Source organism: Lissotriton helveticus, chromosome 8 (genome assembly GCF_964261635.1).
Source record: "Lissotriton helveticus chromosome 8, aLisHel1.1, whole genome shotgun sequence".
NCBI lineage: Eukaryota > Metazoa > Chordata > Amphibia > Caudata > Salamandridae > Lissotriton > Lissotriton helveticus.
The window spans coordinates 76,885,981-76,911,064 of NC_136069.1; the positions used below are offsets into that span (position 1 = coordinate 76,885,981).

A 25,084-nucleotide genomic window follows, 5' to 3' on the forward strand; every position below is an offset into this window, starting at 1 on the left:
TTCCCTGGTGGGCCAGAGGGGCGTTTTACTGGCTGTGGGGGTCAGTTTTGTCACTGGGGGCGGTTTTGCAGCAGTGATGCAATATCGGCCCACAGTAATAAAAGTGGGAGCAATGCTTTTACTAGCAACCCCTCCCAGGGAGGGTTGAGAAGCAATCTGCCTGGGCTGGTTGCTGTTTCCAGTCCGGCCCTGGATATGATCGAGGGATTAGTTCTGAATTCAGGAAATAATGTGTTCCAGATTCTTGGCGCAATCCCAGAGAAAGATTGGTTGTAGGTTTTCTTCTTTTGAAGGCAATTTTTAGCTGGATTCTTGCTTCGTAAGGGAGCTAATTGAGGGATTTGAGATGGGGGGGCTCATGTGGTTGTATCTTTTTGTATCTTTGTATGGTTTATGGAGTGTGTCATGGTTACCAACTTCACTTGCAGTGGAAGGGTATGCACAAAACACATTTTTGTGAGAAAAATATATTGGTAAAAAGATCTTTGTTTGAGAATTCTGATTTGTGGACTTTTCCTCCCTTAAGCAAACTTATTGGAGATTGTCCTCCACTGTTTGCGTTTAACTCTGTATCAGCAATTTTTTTATAGTTCAAGAAGATTGTAATGTATACGTTTAAAAAAATGTAAAGTACTGTTAGCAACTACAAATTTGGAATCTGAGACTAGACTCATCATAGTCCTATAGTAAGAAAAAATAAATGACTCATAAAAAGAGGAAGAGGAAGAAAGTGTGAATTAGGTAGTCTGCTGGTCAGCAGCTTCCCACAACTTTAAGAAAGAGCCAGTAAGATACTTAATGCAAAATTCAAATAAAAAGAAATAATAAACAGTAAGGTTTTACCAAGAATGTCTCAAGTATTCCCTAACAAGTTTCTTCCGTTTACTGTAGATGGGCGCATTCAGTCGTATGCCAGCAAGTGACAGGAGACATATGTTCTTTCCATGGATAGCAAGTGGATTTAACACAGTGGTATTTAATTGAGGGCTGGGCCATCCTAGATTATCAAGATAAGACACGCTGATTTAAAGAAAATGATCACCATTTACATTTATTGTACGTAAATTTAAGTGGGGATTATGAAAGTCCGAGCTTCCATTGGCCAAAACACTGTACACCCCTGTCTGTTGCATGTGTTGTTCCCTTTGGTTCCCAATGCCTCTTATGTCAACCTGTACAGAGCCTGATTGGAAGGAGGAAGTGCTGTCTAAGAAGTGTGAAAAAGAAAAAACAAGCAGCAGGCTTTTTTCATCTATGCACACAGGATCTAGGACAACATCTCTGTATCCATCAGGAATGCCCCAACACTGCCGAATTGAGGAAAGAGCTGAAGACACCTCTCTAAAGAACACTCCATCACAATGTGTTAACAATTCACAAACCAGCTATTTCTCCTATCACTCAATCGCTTCATGTATGCTTGTCTGGAAAGAGCTCTCCTGCCCTTTGGCTAGGTTTGCGCTATAGAAGTACCACGTACCTACATACAGAAAGAGGAGGTGCTAGCTACTGCTGTTTTATACTTGACGAGAGAAAACCATAAGATAAAAGACTAGATGGGAAAGAAAGAGAAACCAGAGGCAGAGGTAGTTGGGAGTAGTTGACCCTTAACAAACAGGTGATAACCGCAAGTTCAATGTGCGAGAAATGTACAAGGGATTTTGTGGAGCCCTGTTGTAACTGGCGATGTGGAAAAGATTTGCGGAGAGGTAGGGTGTAGCTACCAATGGCATAGTAGAGCGACTACTGCAGCTTGCTCTGCCTGGGTAGTCACGCCTATGTTATAAGAACACTGCAAATTATACAAAATGCTGCGGCTCACATCTTATTAAACATTCCTGAATATCAATCCGCAAGCCCAGCACTGGTCAGGCTCCACTGGCTCCCAGTAAAGAGAAGGATAGAGTTTAAAGCTCTGTGTAAAGCACATAAGATTAAATGTGCTCAGGGCCCTCACAGTTTAAACCAGCTAATTGTCTTGAACAACAGTTTGCAAGACTTGAGGTCAAACAACCGGTCCCTTCTGGCCTTCCCAAGACTTAAAAGGGCCAGAAGAGGAGGAGTCTTTCGCATATTTGGCATCCATGCTCTGGAACTCCCTCCTCATACATCTGAGAACAAACTGCAATCTCATGAGTTTTAGAAAGCAATTGAAGACACCCCGGTTCATCTAGGGCCAGATGTATGAAGCTCAAATGGGTTCGCAAACGCCGAAATTCGCATACATACCATTTTGCAATTCTCAAATAGCGATTCCTTAAAAATCGCTAATTGAGAATCGCAAAAGTGTATCTTGATACATCTGGCCCCTAGTCACTACATCCCTCTGCCGTTACTATGTCTGCTAGCACTGGGAAACTGTGTATGGGTAGCCACGCGCTCTATAAAATTAGGTAAAATAACATAACAAGTACAGTAGTGGCACTATAGACAAAATAGTCCTGAGCCCACTGCCATCCAGTGAAGGTTGGAATTCTCTAGCCAACCATGCAATAGGGAGGCCATTTTAATTGCTTGCTCGAGGGCCCTGTAGGTGACACGCTCACAGCAATGGTTGTCTTTTCCTGTCAGTTCAAGTGACCTTTCACACTTTGCTTCTGTTTTCTGTGTTTCTTTGTATTTGAACCATAGTATTATGGCCCCACAGTCAGGTCTGATGGGCTGTGTCTTCAGGGATCAGATGGGAAAGGTGGCATTAGTCAATCAGTTTGTGTTCAGACAACCCATTTCTCTTTTTTAAATGTCAAACATGATAAGCTGGCAATCAAAGGGGCACAGCCAGACATTCAGTACCATGGAGGTTTACAGAATACGCTACGGATGTACTATATTTTATTGTATTTTATCATTTCTATAGCACATTCATACCACCAGTCTGACCACAGCAATGCCCAGTACGTGCAGCTTATGATACATTTTCACACACTACAAAGTGAAAGAGACCGTGGATGTATAAAAGAAAAGTGCTCCAGGAGCACTACAGGCATTTTAGCCAATTGTTTGGAAACCTGGGTCTCTTTTGTATTAAATAAAAGGCTGCAGATGCTTGTTAGACCCTTCTAAAATACAGATAGGCACACACTTTCTGGCTGTGCGATTTCATTGGGTCAGTGCATAATTTGTAAAAGAATACATTCCAGGGCCAAAGGTTTTGCTCAGAAGCCTGTGTCTGGCACTATCCAGAATGGGGTGCTGAATACCAAGGCTGTGTTGTTCTGAATCTGATTCCACCTAATGCCTCTTAAATTCACCACCCCACACTTCCTACCTCTTTACCACCATCCTGTAGGTTTTTTTTTCCATCCCTGCTTTCTCCCTTTGTCAATGTTTTTCCATTGTTCTCTTCCTTTTTCCCTATTTTTCCTTTTTTTGTCTCTCTTGCTCTGGATAAAAGTTTGTTGAGACAAAATAAGTGCTAGTCCCCAAATACGAGTGCCGGTGGGCCCCACCTTCAACCACCAGCTCAAATTAAGCACTGAATAGGGTGTTTTCTCATTTGCATGAGGGAGTGGCATCCTTGAAATGTGGGAAAGCCTCTGTCCATTTGCACACAACCTATTACATATGCACACACATGAAGATGTCAGGAAGTGCAGTGATTATGTACTAAGGGTAGCATAGTGAGATCATCCCTAGCCCCTCAGGGTGCCCTTGGAGGTAGGTGCCCAGGCATCTCTCCATTGGAAGATTCCTGCTCCCGCCCGAGTTCCCACTTCCAGTGTGGACAGAGCATTTCGTATGAGGTATGGTGCAGACATACTGAAGATAAAATGCCCCAAGGAGCCAGATGACACTCATTGCATCAGTGCTGGTGCCAGACTGCACCAACGTGTTCAACGCACATATGACTGCATTATAAGTTGGGCGGTTAATTCCGTCCCGTGCGCGAACCCCTGTTTACGCACAGAGCAGAATTACAAGCTTGGTTTTATTTAACACATTTCTTTAAATTTCGGCAGGCAAAACCTACGGGAATTTAACAGGGGAATTAAGCACCAAACTCTGCATGTTATTTCTCAATAACTCATAATAGGTGCTTTTTATCCCAACCAATAAGTAACAAACCCCAGCGTTATTTACCAAGTGCGATATATAGCATCTTTACTTGTAATCAGGCCCAAAGATTTCACTGGTAGGATTTGGCATCAATAGCTGTGCCAGCTGAACTGTACAAAAACTCCATTAGAGCTTGCCAAAATTTGCAACGCCACGAATTCAGGTAGGAAATATGCAAATTAGCGGCCATGATACTTTTTTAATGCAAATAAAATGGCTTTCCTTGGTGCTTTCAAATGCACTGCCTTCACATCCCACTTTGAATAATTCGGAAGCATGAGAAGCGTATTGAACTCACTATGATTAAAATATGTGGCCTTCAGGTTTCACACAGACCTCTCCAGTAGGGGCTATAGTTCACCACACCAGAACCTGTTAGTGTACCCATTGGAAGTTGGCAAGATAAATCTGTTTAGTAAGTAGCCAGATTTTACAACCAATCAGAACTAAGGGATGAGTGTAGAACTACTCTAATGCAAGGAGCAATGGCAGAGAGCCAAAGAGGGGGTGGACGGTTGATGTGGCTACCAGCTCTTGTTCATATGGGCTTCCCTTTCTTTACATCCCGAGACAGGGTTGGATTGAGATTCAAAATCATCCCGGGCACGCTAAAAATTAAAGTGGCTCATATTTGCATATTGCCTTTCCTCAAAACACTGCTTCGGCGAAATTTTATTTAAAAAAAAGGGGGGAGATACAAAAAAAATACACAGATTCGTTTATACTGGTGACTGAAAACAAGTGAGTCCACTTCTGCTCAGGCCCCCTGCCCCGCTAGGTATGCATACTGTAATGTTGGCTTTAAATGCCTGTTTCTCTTTAAGGCTCTGACATTTCCTTCTTAGAATACTTCATGTAGAAGAGGGTTCTTAGTTCTTAGAATGAAGGACTGTGAAGTTCTAGGTCAGTTACGACCGGAGACTGTTGCTGGATGAGGCGAATAAAGCTTGCTGAACAATCTTACAACATCATTTAATTATTTCTTTATTGAATATACCACATTTTATTGGCGACGATCCTACCTCCGTGACGCCTCAACACGCAGTCTTCCAGGATCGAAATTCCTCCCCAGCGGCTGTTAGAATCAACAAAGGAAGCGGTGTCTTCCCAGCGGCTGTGTGGACGCGACAAGAGAAGTACCTCGACTGTATACTACGGTGAGGAGCACGGCGGGAGGATAAATTAAAAAAAAAAAAACGGATCTTTAGTAAGGAATGGGAAAATAACGCGCTCCGCGTTAGAGTATCAGTTGGCAAGGCTCGCGCTGCTCACGCTTCAACTTGAAGGTGCTCGCACTGCTCGCGTGATTGAGCAAGAGCAGGAAACGCGGCGCGTTCCAAGAGACGCCTCTTTGCGTGTCAGTGACGCGCTGCGCACACGTGCGCTTCTATGAGGAAAATACAAAAGGTCGAGAAGAGAAAAGAACGACCATTATTCCAACGCTCTAACTAAAGACCATTATTACGCTCTACTGGATAATTCCATAGGAGGAATGAAGCTTTGTTCAAGAGAACAGAAGCAAAGATTGTATGAACATTCTTTTACATTATAAGAAAAGAACATTGCAATTATTACAGAATAAACACATGCAAAGTTGGAGCAGAAAAGTCTTAATTGATAAATAAAGCTTATTTAGAAAGGGAAATAACTTGATATTAATGAAAGAAAAAGAAATACAGAGTAAATCAATATCTGAAAATAGAAAAGAAGAACACAGTTAAAAGAAGATCAACATTACAATCCTAGATTAATAGTTGATAATATGCAAAACGTAACTCAACCTGCGTTTTTTTTGATAAGTCCTGGAGAACCAAATGTAAAGTGGCAGAAATGGAAAAAAATATTTGCAAATTATGCTAGAGTATGTGGGACCAACTTAAGTGCAGAAAGAAAACACTCATTATTGTTGCACTGTTTAGGCGGAGAAGGTCAAGATGTGCTAGAGCATTTGCCAGAACTTACAGCTTCGGAACAAAGGAACTTAAATGAATATGAAGTAGCCATAGAACAACTAGATCGACATTATCTTCCAAGGTTGAGCACAATAATGGAAAGATACCATTTTGGTCTGAGAGGTCAAAAAAGGGATGAGTCAGTTGAAGACTATGTATCTGCACTAAGAAAATTAGCCTCTTCGTGTAAGTTTGGTCAAACTTTGGAGGAAAGAATAAGGGATCAATTTGTATTAAAATGTGCTCATGACAGTATTCGAAAAGAACTTTGGCTGAAAGATGAACCGCCTTTGGAAGAAGTACTAGTGATAGCAAAGCAAGTTGAACACATGACGAAATGTGTGGATGAACTCAAAGGAGAAAAGGAGAAATTGGTTGAACCGGAGAAGAAAATGGAAACAAAGGTTGAGGAAGTAGTTTGTCAAGTCAAAAAAGAAGATAAAGTGGACACTGGGAAAAATGACAATGGAACGAATAGATTTAATTCGAGTTATAATATGTCGAACAAATTTTCTTGTTTCAGATGTGGCAGCAGTGGCCATTTAGCTAATTCACCTGGCTGTCCTGCTTTGAAATCAACTTGTAATGACTGCGGGAGAAGGGGTCATTTTGCAAAATATTGTAGAACGAAGGGAAACAAAAGAGATAATACTAATAAGAGATGGTCTCAACCACATGTGAAAACTGTAACTTTCCAGATTAGTAGTGGTCCATTAGAGCATCCCACACATGTAGTCAAAGTGGACGATGCTATGATTGAGTTCAAGTTTGATTCATGTTCTCAAATCACTATGATTGATGAGAACCTGCTACATAAAACTTTTGGTAAAGATGTAAAATTATTCAAAAGTGATATTTTACCATTAGGGTATGGCAACAAACCAATTAAGATATTAGGATATTTTATGGCCACAATGGAATTGGGTTGCAGGATTATTCCAGGAAAAATTTATGTTACCAATTTTGGGGATGCATTAATTAGCTGGAGAGACCAGCGTGATCTAGGTGTTACACTGAATCCGAATGCCTCACCCCAGGTACAAATACTAGAAGTAGAAAACCTGTCTGATATGTTTGCGGAAAAGTTTCCAGAAGTATTTAAAGAGGAATTAGGTTGTTTAAAGAACTACAAACATTGCATAAAACTAAAAAAGAATGCTATTCCAATAGTTGCAAGGGTAAGAAGGATTCCACTGGCTGAACAGATAAAAGTTCAAAAAGAAATTGAAAAGTTAGTAGCAAATAAAATAATTGAACCAGTAGAGGCAACAGAATGGTTGGCACCTATTGTAGTAGCTAAGAAGCCAACTGGGGATATTTGTTTATGTATTGACTTAAGAGCTTTAAATAAGGAGGTAATTGTAGACAGATTCCCACTACCTAATATTGATGAGATTGTAGGTACGTTAGAGGGTGCAAAGTACTTTACCACTCTAGATTTGGCATCTGCCTACCACCAGGTAGAATTAGATACTTCTTGTCAAGATTTAACTGCATTTATAACACCCATGGGTACTTTCAAATTCAAAAGAATGCCTTTTGGATTAATATCAGCAGCCTCTGTATTTCAGAGAATCATGACCCATATTCTTAAAGGTCTTCAAGGGGTAAAATGTTACCAAGATGATCTATTGATATTTGGATCAAATATAAAAGAACACAATGAGCGTGTATGTGATGTGTTAAAAAGGTTGTCTGACTCTGGTTTATCTCTTAAAAAGGAGAAATGCAAGTTTGGATTACAAGAGGTGAATTACCTTGGTCATTGTATCAGGAGTGAAGGAGTTTTTCCTAAGTTAGATTTGGTTACTTCTATTGATAACATGGTTGAACCCATCAGTAGGGATGAATTATTATCGTTTCTCGGTATGGTAGAATTTTATGGGAAATTCATAATACACTTTGCGGATAAGACAAAGAACATGAGGAGACTCACTGGTAAAAGCGTAGTGTTTGACTGGTCAGAGGAGTGTAAAAGAGAATTTGAGGGAATAAAAGGAGAATTAAAGAAGGCTCCATGTTTACAAGCATTTGTCCCGGGTTTACCTACATATGTATTCACGGATGCAAGTGATAAAGGTTTAGGTGCAGTGTTGGTTCAAAACAAACATGGTCATGATTCGCTAATTGCCTGTGCATCTAGGTGTCTTCGTGGTCCAGAACTGAACTATTCAGTTATCGAAAAGGAATCTTTAGCAATATTCTGGGCACTCAAGAAATTTAAGAATTTGATATGGGGAACTAAATTTGTTGTCAAGTCTGATCACAAACCTTTAAAGGAAGTATTTTGTAAGAAGGGTTTAGATTCCATCTCTTCAAGGATTAGGAGATGGATAATATCTTTACAGGAATTTGATTTTGAAGTACAATACTTACCTGGTGTGTCAAACAAGGCTGCAGATTGTTTTTCAAGGTTGGTAAAAGGAGATAATATATGTAGTGGTGAGGAACATATAGAGGATAATGACTATCTCAATGTTTGTGAGGTTACAGAGGGAGTCATAGGAAAAGAAGAGTGGAAAGAAGAGTTATCAAAGGAGGAGGAGTTGTGTAAGGTGATAACGTTGTTAAAAGATAATAAACGTCTAGACAAACCTTGGTCTCTGGTCTCCCAAGAGTTATCCATATCTGATGGTATGTTAACTCGAGGTTTAAGGCTAGTGCCTCCTACTTCTTTGAGAAAAAGGTTGTTATCACATGCTCACTCTGGTCATTTGGGCATAGTAAAAACCAAGGAAATGATACGTACACAATTCTGGTGGCCTGGTATGGATCTAGAAATAGAACGCATGGTCAGGGATTGTGTTGAGTGTTGTGCAAGTGATAAAATTTTAAAGGTCAGACAAATGCCAATGGTTTGCAGAGATTTACCCAATCATCCATGGGATGAGTTAGCCATTGACATTTTAGGTCCTCTCACAGGAGTATCTGATACACCTTATCTTATAGTTTTAATTGATTTATATTCACGCTGGATTGAGGTATGTGCTGTTAATGATATAACCTCAAATTCAATCATACATTTTTTATCTGATATCTTTATGAGAGAGAGCTTTCCTAATAGCATCTTATCAGATAATGGTCCACAATTTTGTTCTTCCACTTTTAACGATTATCTCAGTAAATGTGGCATAGTGCATAAACGTTCATCATTGTATCATCCCGAAACGAATGGTGCTGTTGAGAGGGTCAACCGTACATTAAAGGAATGTATTCAATTAGCTAGAGCAAGTGGGTTAAGTTGGAAGGAAGCGCTAAAGGAGAGAATTGATGCATACCGTTACTCTCCTCACTTGACCACTGGAAAATCCCCTTTTGAACTGTTCAAGGGAAGGGTTCCAAACACAATGTGGTGTCCAGGATGGATGAATTTGAAAAAAGGGTTTGTTGATAATCAGGTTGGTGCTTGGAGAGAGAGAGAGATTGAAAAACAAATCAGTAGAAAAACTTACTTTGACAAAATTAAATGTGTAAAGTTTCATGAAGTAAAAGTGGGTGATCTTGTAAAAATAAAGACACCTGTGGGGAGAAGGTCCTGGTCAAAGTACACCGATGTCAGACCTGTAATTAAAGTTTTTGGTAATGCGATCAAAACACAAGATGGAAGGATTTGGAACAAAAGTCGTGTCGTTGTGGTCAAGTCAAAAAACATTGCCCATTCTGACCATGATTCTGACTCTAATCTTTTAGGTACAATTATTCCTTCTCCGTCAGGCTCTGATTCCTCTGCCAATAATCGCGGAAGAAGTCAGAGATTACGTAGTGCTCCAATGTACATGAAGGATTACGTGTAAGAAATGTATTTTGATTGTCTGTATATTTAGATAGAATACAAGTAAGTTATATTTTCTCTATTATATTTAGATTTAGTATTTTCATTCAACTTAAAGTGTTGTTCTTAAATTTTATGTAAAGAAGGGAGATGTGTAATGTTGGCTTTAAATGCCTGTTTCTCTTTAAGGCTCTGACATTTCCTTCTTAGAATACTTCATGTAGAAGAGGGTTCTTAGTTCTTAGAATGAAGGACTGTGAAGTTCTAGGTCAGTTACGACCGGAGACTGTTGCTGGATGAGGCGAATAAAGCTTGCTGAACAATCTTACAACATCATTTAATTATTTCTTTATTGAATATACCACACATACATTAATGGACCGGCCCAGCGAGAGAAAGGGACTGACTCCTGTGCCTGGTCCTAAATGGTAGGTAATGGACGCCCATCTACCTCCAGAAAGACCACTCAGACACCCACTGGGCCGCAGGGCTGTATCCGAACAAAAGCGACAGCGCCCAGATCTACCCCCCAGACTGCTCCAAAAAGCAGCCCACAGTTGGAACTCGACACTGGCCCCTCGGGCATTGGCCAAGTACCCGCGTTACCAATCCAACACTGTCCCGAGACATTGGTTTGGGCTGCAGTTAGTTGTCTTTCACAAACCAGCCAATTGTCTGCTTGAAAGTGGAGGCTGTGGTGTTGCAAGCCACACAACCTCTCTTCCTGCCTGGCGTGTGATACTTTAACTATAACGTGCGTCATCACCAAGAGTTTCCCGCCACAACATGGAGACGGCAGTAGCTGCGGCACGATACACAGATCACGGTGTCTGTGAACTGTTTAAGAAACACTTTGTGAGGAACATTTCCAGCAGCGGGCGTTTTGATTAGATATTTTCTCCAGTAAAGTGTTTTGTTCTGCTATCAGCCGACCTAATGACGTCAATCGACTCTAACCGTCTTGTCAACAGTCGCTTTCGGGGTCGTCGTCCAATCACAGATGCTAAATTGTCAATCATGACTCGCCGCCCCGAAGTGGTGACGGGGATTGGAAGCCATCTCTCCTCGCGCCCTTGAAGGTGCGCTCGCGCCGCCCGGTCTGCGCGAGGCCGGATGAGGTAATCCTCGCGCGGGCTTTCAACTCGGAAGTTCAAGGGCCCTCAGACTGCTCTTTTGCAGTCCGCTGATTGCTTCAACGAGCAGCCAATCACAACAGTACAGCGACGCATTGAATGAGGCGCGCGGCATCCAGGGCTCGAATCTGTAGAACATTTAATGGGGATCCACTCAGTGGAGAGGGATCAGACTTTCTGAGTTTGTTACTCTCTCATTGTGGTTATGGTCTGCCTGGTAAAGGGTGTAATATTTTTTGTACTTGATATATTCTGCCAGCGCAGGGATGGACATTTTATATGGTGTGATAAACATCACCCATTTGCTATGGACATTTTATAAGGTGTGATAAACATCACCCATTTGCTATGGACATTTTATAAGGTGTGATAAACATCACCCATTTGCTATGGACATTTTATATGGTGTGATAAACATCACCCATTTGCTATGGACATTTTATAAGGTGTGATAAACATCACCCATTTGCTTTCATTGAAGGAAGCTTCTGAGGTGGTTGTCCACACTTCATGTCATAGTTTCCTATTCTAGTAAGATGGGCGGTGAGGTAAAGGCATATTTACAGAAACCTGTGAGTTTATGTAATTCTAGTATTAATAATGAACATACTACACACAGTCGCCACACGCAGCCTTAGATGGTACAGGTAGGACAGGGCCCTGTTGGAGTGGGACACACAGACCAGGGTCTCTGGTGTTGAGCCCATAGCCCTGAAATATGTCCTATGGGTTGACGGCACCTACTGCAGAATCTTGTGTATTTATTTATTTACAGTGCGTACAACTCAAGTTACCCTTAGGTCCTGAGGCGAAGGCACGGGGGACTTGGTTCAGAGCTGACAAGGCACCAAGGCAAATACAAATGTCAATGGGCATGTTTTGATCCCAACAGTAGACTGTTCCAGTAAGTTTGGTAATTGTATGAAGAATTGTTATTCTGCTCCCTCTCATGGACGTCATTTAGGGGTCGCAGCTGCGACCCCTGGCTTGCCCCTTGCTACTCCTAACACTGCTTTTGCGACCCCCTGGCCTCGGGTGGCAGAATCAATCAATGCCTGGAACACAGGGGCAGCTCTTCCAAGTGGACGCTGGTTGGAGCTCCACTTGCCTGGTTTCTGTCATTTCCTTTAATTATACAGATAGTGAATAATTTTAACTATTAGTGTAATAAGAAATGGAGTACATTAGTTGGAATATGACTCTATCTGGAAGCTAAGGTAAGTAAAAAATGCAGTTGCATGTATTTTGTATGCTTGTGGGTGAGTGTGTTTATGTGTGCGAGAGTCTGAATGTGTTAGTATGTGTAAGCATAAGTGTGTGTGAGTCAAAGGTCAAATGGCGGGCTATGTCACTTCTGCTACCCCTGGCACTATGGTGAATTGATGTCCATGCTCCCTCTACGGGGTTATTTACAGTTTTGTACATAGGGCCTCCGCCACAGTTTTGGTGGAGTACCTGCAAACCAAACTGCCATTTCATCTGCTGGGGGAACATTATACTGTTCACTCCACAGACCATCATTCTATGCACTGCAGACCATCTGCCTTATTTAGAGCAGTCGTTTTTCGGGTTCAGTTCCGCCTGAAAAGCCTGGTTGTCCCAAAGAGAAAAAAATAAAAATGACCCCCACACCCTAGGAGAAAGCTCATAGGGCCTTGTTTTTTTTGTGGTTCAAGAGCAGATTCCCAATTTGAGAGTTCTTTTTGAACAACTACAAATATCACTTAATATTTAATTGTAATAGCACTGTGAATAGTACAGAGTCCTAATGACGTGATTAGGCATCAAAAGAGCGAGCACTTACAAAAGAAAAAAGACATCAACTAGCAATGCAATTAAATGTTCATTGTGTCAGCAAATTAAACACATTAAAGAGCTCTAATTTACAACAAAAAAGGACACATTGAGTCGCCCCATCACCAACACCTAATGGGAAAACCAATGGGAAAATGTAACCAGTCACAAAATGCTGCGGCCTTGACGGACAGCCCATCTAAATAATGGCAAACCATGAAAAACACATGAAAACAAATAGCTGAAGAGTGTCTAGCCGAAGCCTAATCTCTATATTTCTTATCGAGTCTTCTTGAAGAATTGGTGGCATGAGGTCTTTTAAACAGCAAAATTGTTTTTAGCCAAGAGAGAAAAGAACAAAAGGTGGAAAAATGTGTAAAGTAAAAAGGGAACTTATTTTGAGCTGGTCACAGAGGTTAGAAAAGCAATCATCAGAGTCCATTTTGGCCACCTACATATCCTATAGTCTGATGGGTACTGCAAAAAAAAAAATCCAGCACCACAACAACGGTGATGATTTTGTGAAATGTCAACTGAAACCATAACACAGATTCTGTTTTGCTGCATCACAATATTAGGAGAGGCGCTATTGCACCGTATGTTTTTTCAAGTTTTGGAATAATGTTCTGTAGATAACAACACATTGGTATTTTAATGAATGCAAATGAATTAATTGCAATCTGTACTGATGTGGGATTTTTAAATGTTTAAATTGAGATGTATTTGAAGTGTGTTAAGTATTATAATGATTGCATATGGTTCCCATCCTGTTGCGCTAGTGACGCGTCTTACTTTGTTACATCTTCAGGAAAGCAGCGAGAAGGTGTTGACCAGACACCAAGATGCCATCTCGTCCTGTCTGAAGCTCAACACCTCCATCAGGGAGATTTCACCTGAGAAAAAACTGTTGACCCGCCTGGACCTGCAGAACTACTGTAGCCTGAGCCACACCTCCTTCGCCAGGACAGAGAATGAAGAGGAAGAGGAGGAGGAAGGTGAGGAAGGAGCGGAGGAGGAAGAGGAGAACGATGCATCTGCAGATGACAAGGTACCTCCATACCCTCTGCCCAGGCTGGACATTGAGGTGCATAGCCTCCCCAATGGCAGGACCATGGCGTCCATCAAATGCGGCCCGAAGCGCAGAAGCTTGCAAATGAGGGAGCGGAAGGCCACAAAGATGCTCGCGATTGTTCTCGGTGGGTAAGAGACACGAGCTGGACCTAAAAGTTTATATTTTCATTATTTATATATTTAGCAACAATTGAACAGGTGGCATGACAAATACCCATTATATAAGTCCTCACAAGAATGATCAAGCATTTAGTACTTTTCAACTACTTTATATTTACATTTGTCTGCCTTATGCCTGAATACACATCATTATTACTCTACTTAACACAGTGAAACCGCCCAGCTGAGCCCCATATTTTCTAGATAGCCCCTACCTTTGCACATCATTTTTTCATTGCTCGTACATGAGTCCATCCTCAATATCTGAGCTCCATATCTTTCTGAGGTCCCTTCTGGCCACTGGGAGCCTCCTAAAGGCTAATATATGTAATCAGGTCCATGCACTCTCATGAGCAACAGCATATGAGCCAGGTTTAGCTCTCACCTAAACACCTCACTGGCTGCTACCTCTCTATGCCAGAAATCCTTGTTTTATTACATGACCAGATGATTCAGCCTGGATTGTCAGGGGCATAATCAAACTTTTGATGACAATTTCCACTTAAATGAATACAGTGTGGGCAATATTCCATTTAACAGCAAACTTCTGTCTTACTTGTGTATCTCTTTGTATTACAGATGCATTCACTATGTTTTACGTAGGGAAACCTGTTAAATCACTAGAATAGGGGGTACGGAATTTGGCCACATTATCTAGCGAAGCAAAAAGGGCCTGTGCGGTCTGAAATCCTGTAGCATAGCATCTTGGTATTATCTACTACCTACAACATTAGATTTCTTTCTTGGACTGGTGCTTCCACGCCCATTGGTGCATGAGTGGTGCCAGTAGGGCTCTGTCTCGGGAAACATCCTTTACAACGCATCTTTTACAACGCACTACCATTACAACGCAACTTTTACAATGCAAGTTATTACAACGAATTGCGCTGGGGGCGCTCTAGGATAGGGAATAGTTTAATTACTATCCAACACCTTCCCTACTATCCACAGGGACTGGAGTTGGAATAGTAAATTAAACTATTCACTATCCAGCACCCCCCAATGCAAGTCGTCGTAACGACTTGCGTTGTAAAACCTGCGTCGTAATGGCATGCGTTGTAAAAGAATGCGTTGTAGTGACATACATCCCTCTATCTCTGTGGCCTGGATTCAAAAGGATTGGCCTTAACTGACCAGTGGTCAGGATTTCTTGCATGTACTAAAAAAAAACATAAATCCCTCCACAGGGAATAACAGAGTGAAAATGTGTTTCTGACTAGCAGGCTGTAGTCATGATGAACATGTATGTGATTGAGATGTTCACTTGAGGGTGCTGCTTGTAAAATGTAGACCTGGAGGGGCTCTATTTGGTGCTTGCATTTGTCTTTCTGCCTTGTGCTACAATTTCATGCAACATGATGCTTGGTTGGAAAAGACCTTTGGTGAGTTCCATCAACTTGTTCACCTGCACAACTTACCCTTCCACAATTTCTTACTAAATACTATCCCATGGGCAACAACTGAGGTAGGGGGTCTGGGCGAGTGATCATGCAGGGGATTAAGTGAGTCAGTGAGGTTGAACGTATGTGAACACGCGGGAAGATGCTTTTTCGTTTCAATGGATGGGTCATCAGATCATGGCAGATCCCTATTTATAAAATAAGGATCTTTACACCAATTACTATTCAGTTATCATTTAGGGAGAATATAAGAAATAATATTTCCCTACAATATCAAAAATATGTTTTTAACCTTGATATTGACCCCCACAAACGAATAAAAGTGACAAGCAGTGGTTCAGACTTAATTTTACCCACAACGCAACAATCCTTTTAGTTAGTTCTTAGTGTCCTTCAACAGTGGAGACATTGGAGTTGCAGGCTTGCAACCCGATTGGCGACTAAAGGATCTCCGGCAAAGAGCCCCTAGAGGAGCATATTGAGGATTGCAGCACCGCTCAACGAGGAGCATGGCCTGATGATAAACTCTTGGGAGGGTGCAGGCTTGTGCTACATGCTGATAACACGTACAGTGACTTAGTGGGATATGGATACTCAATATATTATCTAAGACCCTCAACGGAACAGTATACTTCAGTATTATTATTCTTTTTTTTTTGTGGAATATTTTTATTTGCTTTTTACAGTGCATAAACACAACAGGCATGTCACAAAAGACCATCAGTCACCACCCTTCATCCCCCCGCCCTTTGCTACTGTGAGAATCTCAGGACTCCAGAAGTGGTGATGGGGTCAGGGCTACACTATTAACTAGTCTGCCTATACTAGAGGGACCCTTATTTGGGTTACGGCGGGAGCCCCCCCCCCCCAGCCACCCCTCCCCCAGGTCTTAACAAACAAGGTACACCCAGAAGATCAGTTTGTATTTCTTGAGACCAGACTAGACTGTGTTTCCCATATATTGGGCAGTATTTATGCCCCTAATTCTGACCAGCCCGCCTTCTTTTAAGGCCTCTCCTTTAATCTGGTGAAATGGGCGCATATACTGTGGATTATTGGGCCTGATTTAAACTGTCTCTCTAGATTATTCACATCACCCACACCCTAATGCTCCCACTGTGCATAATGCCCACAGCTTAGTCTTTTGGTTCCACTAGTGGGTCCTGCAAGATGCCTGGAGACACCATAATCCCTCCTTTTATTCTCCAGTTCATGGCCCGCACATCCCCTAGTATAGAATTTTATGCTCAACTGCGATCTCTTCCTCCTTCTCCTTCCCTGACTATCTTGCTAGGGATCTGTCCGATTACAATCCCCTACTGTAAGACTTGACCTGGGGAATGACTCCCTCTCTCTTTCCCACCTAGCGGCTATAACCCTCAGCTCTGGAAGAACCCGTTTTCAAGACCATGCTGGCCAGCCATATCTCTGATTACTGTGAGCACAATTAGGGGTCTACCACCTCTTCGGTGGAGGAATGGGAGGTCTTCAAAGTGGTCATCGGAGATTGAATATTCACTCTACCTGGGGAAAACGGAAGAACCTAACTAGAGAGCTAGACAGGGTTGAACAAACCTATATACAGGCTATCCTGTTTTATGTCTAAACCTATAATAATTGATAAAACCCCACAGAGAGGGAATCCACCCTCACCATTGTAAACATATAAGCACCCGATAAACCCCTGCACACCCACAAACTAAAAAACCAGGAAAGAAAGAGATAATGAGTCATTTTTATTTCTTTCTGAAGGGCCACACAGTGTAGCTTTGTGATAGAAGGTAACAGTTGAAAAGACTGTTCTAATAATATGCTGTGTGTGTCTTGTTGTTTAAGGATGTCACCAAAATTTTTTTCTTCCTATAGGTTCCTCCAGTTTTGTGTGCTTGGAATATAGGTGCAGGGTTTAGCAGCAAGTTTTCTATTGGATCGAAATATTGTTTACACTGTAAAGAATACGTGAATATTAAGATCACATTTGGTCTTTTGGACGTGTTTAATTCCTGCACTGATTGGTGAAATTGCTAACTGATAAGAATCTTGGCAAATATGTGCCATCAGGTTTACCCACAGACAGAGAATGGGTAAAACCCTTTGATACATAATCCTCCTTTTCTAAGAAGTCAGTATTGATAGCTGGTCACAGAGGAGTGTGGTAATAACCCCCAACTGTGTCCTGCAAGTTGTTTATTAAAGCTATTCTATATAGCAATATTACATTTGTAATCCATTATTAGTCCTGTAAATCAGACAGAGTGACTTTGAGAGCTAATGAGATGTGATAGAGGGTAATGAGATGTACGTGTGAGTGCAATATACACACTTTCTGGCCTTATAATAGTCAACACAAATCCATTGTCAGTGGGAAGACATTACATACCATTCTCCTTTAAATTACATATGTGTGTTATAACAAGAACTGCAAAAATAGTATGCTTTGTAAACATTAGAAACACAATTTCTTTTAAAATTTTTGGGGATAGGCAGCTAAATAAACACTGATAAGCACTGACTTCAAAAGGTTTGGAAAACACCACTGAAATCCACAAAAAGTAAACAATGAAAATAGGACAGTATACCTATATAGACACTGAGCAAACAATTGTAGATGACCACTCGTTCAGATCTCATTTGTCTCAGCTGTGTGAGGAGGAGGCCAGACTTACAGAAAGGCTGCAATACCTACACTACTCAGCTTATGTTGCCAAAACAAACTAAGAGTCGGATAAATCCATCCATCTATTGAACTGGTTTATAAAAAGTGAGCCCAGGCAGCCCCCTTTTAGATGGCTATATTTACAACAAGGGGTGGTGAGGGACAGAGTCTCTGAATTAAGCAGAATACGCTCACCCAGTCAAGAGATCAGGGCTAGATCCAACACCGTTTTTTAGCTCACTGCACCATCCCAGTTTCAGAACCTGGCTGTATGCAAATTAGTCTGTTCCTGTCCCAGTGCATGATGGGAACAGGGAAAACCAAACTACAAAAGCCAATTCTTACACTGGGAAGGAAACAAGCTTCCCGGGACCGGTTTCTGGCATTACAGCCGTCTTTGGCCCGGCTTGCTTGAATCCTGATGGTGCAATGAGCAAGGGACTCATGTCTGAGTATACCCTTCCACGCTTAGGGTGGACAAAAATATTTACAACAAGGGGTGGTGAGGGACAGAGTCTCTGAATTAAGCAGAATACTCTCACCCAGTCAAGAGATCAGGGCTAGATCCAACACCGTTTTTTAGCTCACTGCACCATCCCAGTTTCAGAACCTGGTTGTATGCAAATTAGTCTGTTCCTGTCCCAGTGCATGATGGGAACAGGGAAAACCAAACTACAAAAGCCAATTCTTACACTGGGAAGGAAACAAGCTTCCGGGGACCAGTTTCTGGCATTACAGCCGTCTTCGGCTCGGCTTGCTTGAATCCTGATGGTGCAATGAGCAAGGGACTCATGTCTGAGTATACCCTTCCACGCTTAGGGTGGACAAAAATATTTACAACAAGGGGTGGTGAGGGACAGAGTCTCTGAATTAAGCAGAATACTCTCACCCAGTCAAGAGATCAGGGCTAGATCCAACACCGTTTTTTAGCTCACTACACCATCCCAGTTCAGAACCTGGCTATATGCAAATTAGTCTGACCCTGGCCCAGTGCATCATGGGAACAGGGCAGACCAAACTACCAAGCCAATTCTTTACAGCCAGGTTCTGAAACTGGGATGGTGCAATGAGCTAAAAAACGGTGTTGGATCTAGCCCTGATCTCTTGACTGGGTGAGAGTGTTCTGCTTGATTCAGAGACTCTGTCCATCACCACCCCTTGTTGTAAATAATTTTGTCCACCCTAAGCGTGGAAGGGTATACTCAGATGTGAGTCCCTTGCTCATTGCACCATCAGGATTCAAGCAAGCCGGGCCGAAGACGGCTGAAATGCCAGAAACCGGTCCCCGGAAGCTTGTTTCCTTCCCAGTGTAAGAATTGGCTTTTGTAGTCTGGTCTGCCCTGTTCCCATGATGCACTGGGCCAGGGACAGACTAATTTGCATACAGCCAGGTTCTGAAACTGGGATGGTGCAATGAGCTAAAAAACGGTGTTGGATCTAGCCCTGATCTCTTGACTGGGTGAGAGTGTTCTGCTTGATTCAGAGACTCTGTCCATCACCACCCCTTGTTGTAAATATTTTTGTCCACCCTAAGCGTGGAAGGGTATACTCAGATGTGAGTTCCTTGCTCATTGCACCATCAGGATTCAAGCAAGCCGGGCCGAAGACGGCTGAAATGCCAGAAACCGGTTTGCGGAAGCTTGTTTCCTTCCCAGTGTAAGAATTGGCTTTTGTAGTCTGATCTGCCCTGTTCCCATGATGCACTGGGCCAGGGACAGACTAATTTGCATACAGCCAGGTTCTGAAACTGGGATGGTGCAATGAGCTAAAAAACGGTGTTGGATCTAGCCCTGATCTCTTGACTGGGTGAGAGTGTTCTGCTTGATTCAGAGACTCTGTCCACCACCACCCCTTGTTGTAAATATTTTTGTCCACCCTAAGCGTGGAAGGGTATACTCAGATGTGAGTCCCTTGCTCATTGCACCATCAGGATTCAAGCAAGCCGGGCCGAAGACGGCTGAAATGCCAGAAACCGGTCCCCGGAAGCTTGTTTCCTTCCCAGTGTAAGAATTGGCTTTTGTAGTCTGGTCTGCCCTGTTCCCATGATGCACTGGGCCAGGGACAGACTAATTTGCATACAGCCAGGTTCTGAAACTGGGATGGTGCAATGAGCTAAAAAACGGTGTTGGATCTAGCCCTGATCTCTTGACTGGGTGAGAGTGTTCTGCTTGATTCAGAGACTCTGTCCATCACCACCCCTTGTTGTCAATATTTTTGTCCACCCTAAGCGTGGAAGGGTATACTCAGATGTGAGTTCCTTGCTCATTGCACCATCAGGATTCAAGCAAGCCGGGCCGAAGACGGCTGAAATGCCAGAAACCGGTCCCCGGAAGCTTGTTTCCTTCCCAGTGTAAGAATTGGCTTTTGTAGTCTGATCTGCCCTGTTCCCATGATGCACTGGGCCAGGGACAGACTAATTTGCATACAGCCAGGTTCTGAAACTGGGATGGTGCAATGAGCTAAAAAACGGTGTTGGATCTAGCCCTGATCTCTTGACTGGGTGAGAGTGTTCTGCTTGATTCAGAGACTCTGTCCACCACCACCCCTTGTTGTAAATATTTTTGTCCACCCTAAGCGTGGAAGGGTATACTCAGATGTGAGTCCCTTGCTCATTGCACCATCAGGATTCAAGCAAGCCGGGCCGAAGACGGCTGAAATGCCAGAAACCGGTCCCCGGAAGCTTGTTTCCTTCCCAGTGTAAGAATTGGCTTTTGTAGTCTGGTCTACCCTGTTCCCATGATGCACTGGGCCAGGGACAGACTAATTTGCATACAGCCAGGTTCTGAAACTGGGATGGTGCAATGAGCTAAAAAACGGTGTTGGATCTAGCCCTGATCTCTTGACTGGGTGAGAGTGTTCTGCTTGATTCAGAGACTCTGTCCATCACCACCCCTTGTTGTAAATATTTTTGTCCACCCTAAGCGTGGAAGGGTATACTCAGATGTGAGTCCCTTGCTCATTGCACCATCAGGATTCAAGCAAGCCGGGCCGAAGACGGCTGAAATGCCAGAAACCGGTCCCCGGAAGCTTGTTTCCTTCCCAGTGTAAGAATTGGCTTTTGTAGTCTGGTCTGCCCTGTTCCCATGATGCACTGGGCCAGGGACAGACTAATTTGCATACAGCCAGGTTCTGAAACTGGGATGGTGCAATGAGCTAAAAAACGGTGTTGGATCTAGCCCTGATCTCTTGACTGGGTGAGAGTGTTCTGCTTGATTCAGAGACTCTGTCCATCACCACCCCTTGTTGTAAATATTTTTGTCCACCCTAAGCGTGGAAGGGTATACTCAGATGTGAGTCCCTTGCTCATTGCACCATCAGGATTCAAGCAAGCCGGGCCGAAGACGGCTGAAATGCCAGAAACCGGTCCCCGGAAGCTTTTTTCCTTCCCAGTGTAAGAATTGGCTTTTGTAGTCTGGTCTGCCCTGTTCCCATGATGCACTGGGCCAGGGACAGACTAATTTGCATACAGCCAGGTTCTGAAACTGGGATGGTGCAATGAGCTAAAAAACGGTGTTGGATCGAGCCCTTATCTCTTGACTGGGTGAGAGTGTTCTGCTTGATTCAGAGACTCTGTCCATCACCACCCCTTGTTGTAAATATTTTTGTCCACCCTAAGCGTGGAAGGGTATACTCAGATGTGAGTCCCTTGCTCATTGCACCATCAGGATTCAAGCAAGCCGGGCCGAAGACGGCTGAAATGCCAGAAACCGTTCCCCGGAAGCTTGTTTCCTTCCCAGTGTAAGAATTGGCTTTTATAGTCTGGTCTGCCCTGTTCCCATGATGCACTGGGCCAGGGACAGACTAATTTGCATACAGCCAGGTTCTGAAACTGGGATGGTGCAATGAGCTAAAAAACGGTGTTGGATCTAGCCCTGATCTCTTGACTGGGTGAGAGTGTTCTGCTTGATTCAGAGACTCTGTCCATCACCACCCCTTGTTGTAAATATTTTTGTCCACCCTAAGCGTGGAAGGGTATACTCAGATGTGAGTCCCTTGCTCATTGCACCATCAGGATTCAAGCAAGCCGGGCCGAAGACGGCTGAAATGCCAGAAACCGGTCCCCGGAAGCTTGTTTCCTTCCCAGTGTAAGAATTGGCTTTTGTAGTCTGGTCTGCCCTGTTCCCATGATGCACTGGGCCAGGGACAGACTAATTTGCATACAGCCTGGTTCTGAAACTGGGATGGTGCAATGAGCTAAAAAACGGTGTTGGATCTAGCCCTGATCTCTTGACTGGGTGAGAGTGTTCTGCTTGATTCAGAGACTCTGTCCATCACCACCCCTTGTTGTAAATATTTTTGTCCACCCTAAGCGTGGAAGGGTATTCTCAGATGTGAGTCCCTTGCTCATTGCACCATCAGGATTCAAGCAAGCCGGGCCGAAGACGGCTGAAATGCCAGAAACCGGTCCCCGGAAGCTTGTTTCCTTCCCAGTGTAAGAATTGGCTTTTGTAGTCTGGTCTACCCTGTTCCCATGATGCACTGGGCCAGGGACAGACTAATTTGCATACAGCCAGGTTCTGAAACTGGGATGGTGCAATGAGCTAAAAAACGGGGTTGGATCTAGCCCTGATCTCTTGACTGGGTGAGAGTGTTCTGCTTGATTCAGAGACTCTGTCCATCACCACCCCTTGTTGTAAATATTTTTGTCCACCCTAAGCGTGGAAGGGTATACTCAGATGTGAGTCCCTTGCTCATTGCACCATCAGGATTCAAGCAAGCCGGGCCGAAGACGGCTGAAATGCCAGAAACCGGTCCCCGGAAGCTTGTTTCCTTCCCAGTGTAAGAATTGGCTTTTGTAGTCTGGTCTGCCCTGTTCCCATGATGCACTGGGCCAGGGACAGACTAATTTGCATACAGCCAGGTTCTGAAACTGGGATGGTGCAATGAGCTAAAAAACGGTGTTGGATCTAGCCCTGATCTCTTGACTGGGTGAGAGTGTTCTGCTTGATTCAGAGACTCTGTCCATCACCACCCCTTGTTGTAAATATTTTTGTCCACCCTAAGCGTGGAAGGGTATACTCAGATGTGAGTCCCTTGCTCATTGCACCATCAGGATTCAAGCAAGCCGGGCGGAAGACGGCTGAAATGCCAGAAACCGGTCCCCGGAAGCTTTTTTCCTTCCCAGTGTAAGAATTGGCTTTTGTAGTCTGGTCTGCCCTGTTCCCATGATGCACTGGGCCAGGGACAGACTAATTTGCATACAGCCAGGTTCTGAAACTGGGATGGTGCAATGAGCTAAAAAACGGTGTTGGATCGAGCCCTTATCTCTTGACTGGGTGAGAGTGTTCTGCTTGATTCAGAGACTCTGTCCATCACCACCCCTTGTTGTAAATATTTTTGTCCACCCTAAGCGTGGAAGGGTATACTCAGATGTGAGTCCCTTGCTCATTGCACCATCAGGATTCAAGCAAGCCGGGCCGAAGACGGCTGAAATGCCAGAAACCGGTCCCCGGAAGCTTGTTTCCTTCCCAGTGTAAGAATTGGCTTTTGTAGTCTGGTCTGCCCTGTTCCCATGATGCACTGGGCCAGGGACAGACTAATTTGCATACAGCCAGGTTCTGAAACTGGGATGGTGCAATGAGCTAAAAAACGGTGTTGGATCTAGCCCTGATCTCTTGACTGGGTGAGAGTGTTCTGCTTGATTCAGAGACTCTGTCCATCACCACCCCTTGTTGTAAATATTTTTGTCCACCCTAAGCGTGGAAGGGTATACTCAGATGTGAGTCCCTTGCTCATTGCACCATCAGGATTCAAGCAAGCCGGGCCGAAGACGGCTGAAATGCCAGAAACCGGTCCCCGGAAGCTTGTTTCCTTCCCAGTGTAAGAATTGGCTTTTGTAGTCTGGTCTGCCCTGTTCCCATGATGCACTGGGCCAGGGACAGACTAATTTGCATACAGCCAGGTTCTGAAACTGGGATGGTGCAATGAGCTAAAAAACGGTGTTGGATCTAGCCCTGATCTCTTGACTGGGTGAGAGTGTTCTGCTTGATTGAGAGACTCTGTCCATCACCACCCCTTGTTATCCCTTTTAGATGGCACCATGCTTTACTTGCAATGTGATACCCATGAGGCTTTCGTAACATTCTACTGAGTCTTATACTCCTCTTCGCCTGAGGTCTCACAAGCCAATATCCAGGTGTTCCTGGATGGCCTCCTCCTTCCTAGGCTGACCCCAGTAGAAAGGATAGAAATAGATGCACCTGTTACTGCTTGAGATATCAGAGCCATTCTTTTCGGAGTGGCTGCTGGGAAAATGCTTGGGACCGATGGCCTTCCGGCAAAATTTTATAAAAAACCTTTTTGGGCTCCCTGGTGCCGAAACTGACTAAACTATTGAAATCCTCACTAGAGGTTAAAATTGGGGGGAAACCCTACAAGCCCAGTATTCTACCTTCCCACAGTCACTCTGAATATCGATTATAACATTTTGAGTAACATTTTAGTCCACCGCATACAGCAATTGTTTCCCTGCCTGGTACATGCTGATCACAATGGGCCCAATTTACAGAACTAACTTAAGACAAAATCCTAAACTTACTACCATTTTGGTATTCAAAGAATGCACTTACTCATTTTGGTATTCACAGAAGGCACTTACTCATTTCGGTATTCACAGAAGGCGCTTACTCATTTCGGTATTCACAGAAGTTAGGACTCCTAACTTTAGGACTCCTAAATGCCTTCTGTGAATACCGAAAGTCTTAAAGTTAGGATTTTTCTCAGTTTAGGAGTCCTAACTTTACTACTCCTAAATTGAGAAAAATTCGAACTTTCAGACTTTCGGTATTTACACAAAAGGCATTTAGGAGTCCTAACTTTACTACTCGTAAACTGAGAAAAATCCTAACTTAAGATTTTCGGTATTCACAGAAGGCATTTATGAGTCCTAAAGTTAGGAGTCCTAACTTTACAACTACTGAACTGAGAAAAAACCTAACTTTAAGACTTTCGGTATTCACAGAAGGCATTTAGGAGTCCTAAAGTTAGGAGTCCTAACTTTACTACTCCTAAACGGAGAAAAATCCTAACTTTAAGATTTTTGGTATTCACAGAAGGGATTTAGGAGTCCTAAAATTAGGAGTCCTAACTTC

At 43.2% G+C, this 25,084-nt stretch overlaps 1 protein-coding gene across 1 annotated transcript in view; it reads left to right on the forward strand.

The window, feature by feature from the left end:
* The window catches only part of DRD3 (dopamine receptor D3), an 857,963-nt gene that overhangs the window by 698,771 nt on the left and 134,108 nt on the right, over positions 1 to 25,084 (forward strand). The window contains exon 6 of the mRNA XM_078655903.1: positions 13,516 to 13,903. Coding sequence (XP_078512029.1) covers positions 13,516 to 13,903 — 388 coding nt within the window. The remainder of the gene's footprint in view (positions 1 to 13,515; positions 13,904 to 25,084) is intronic.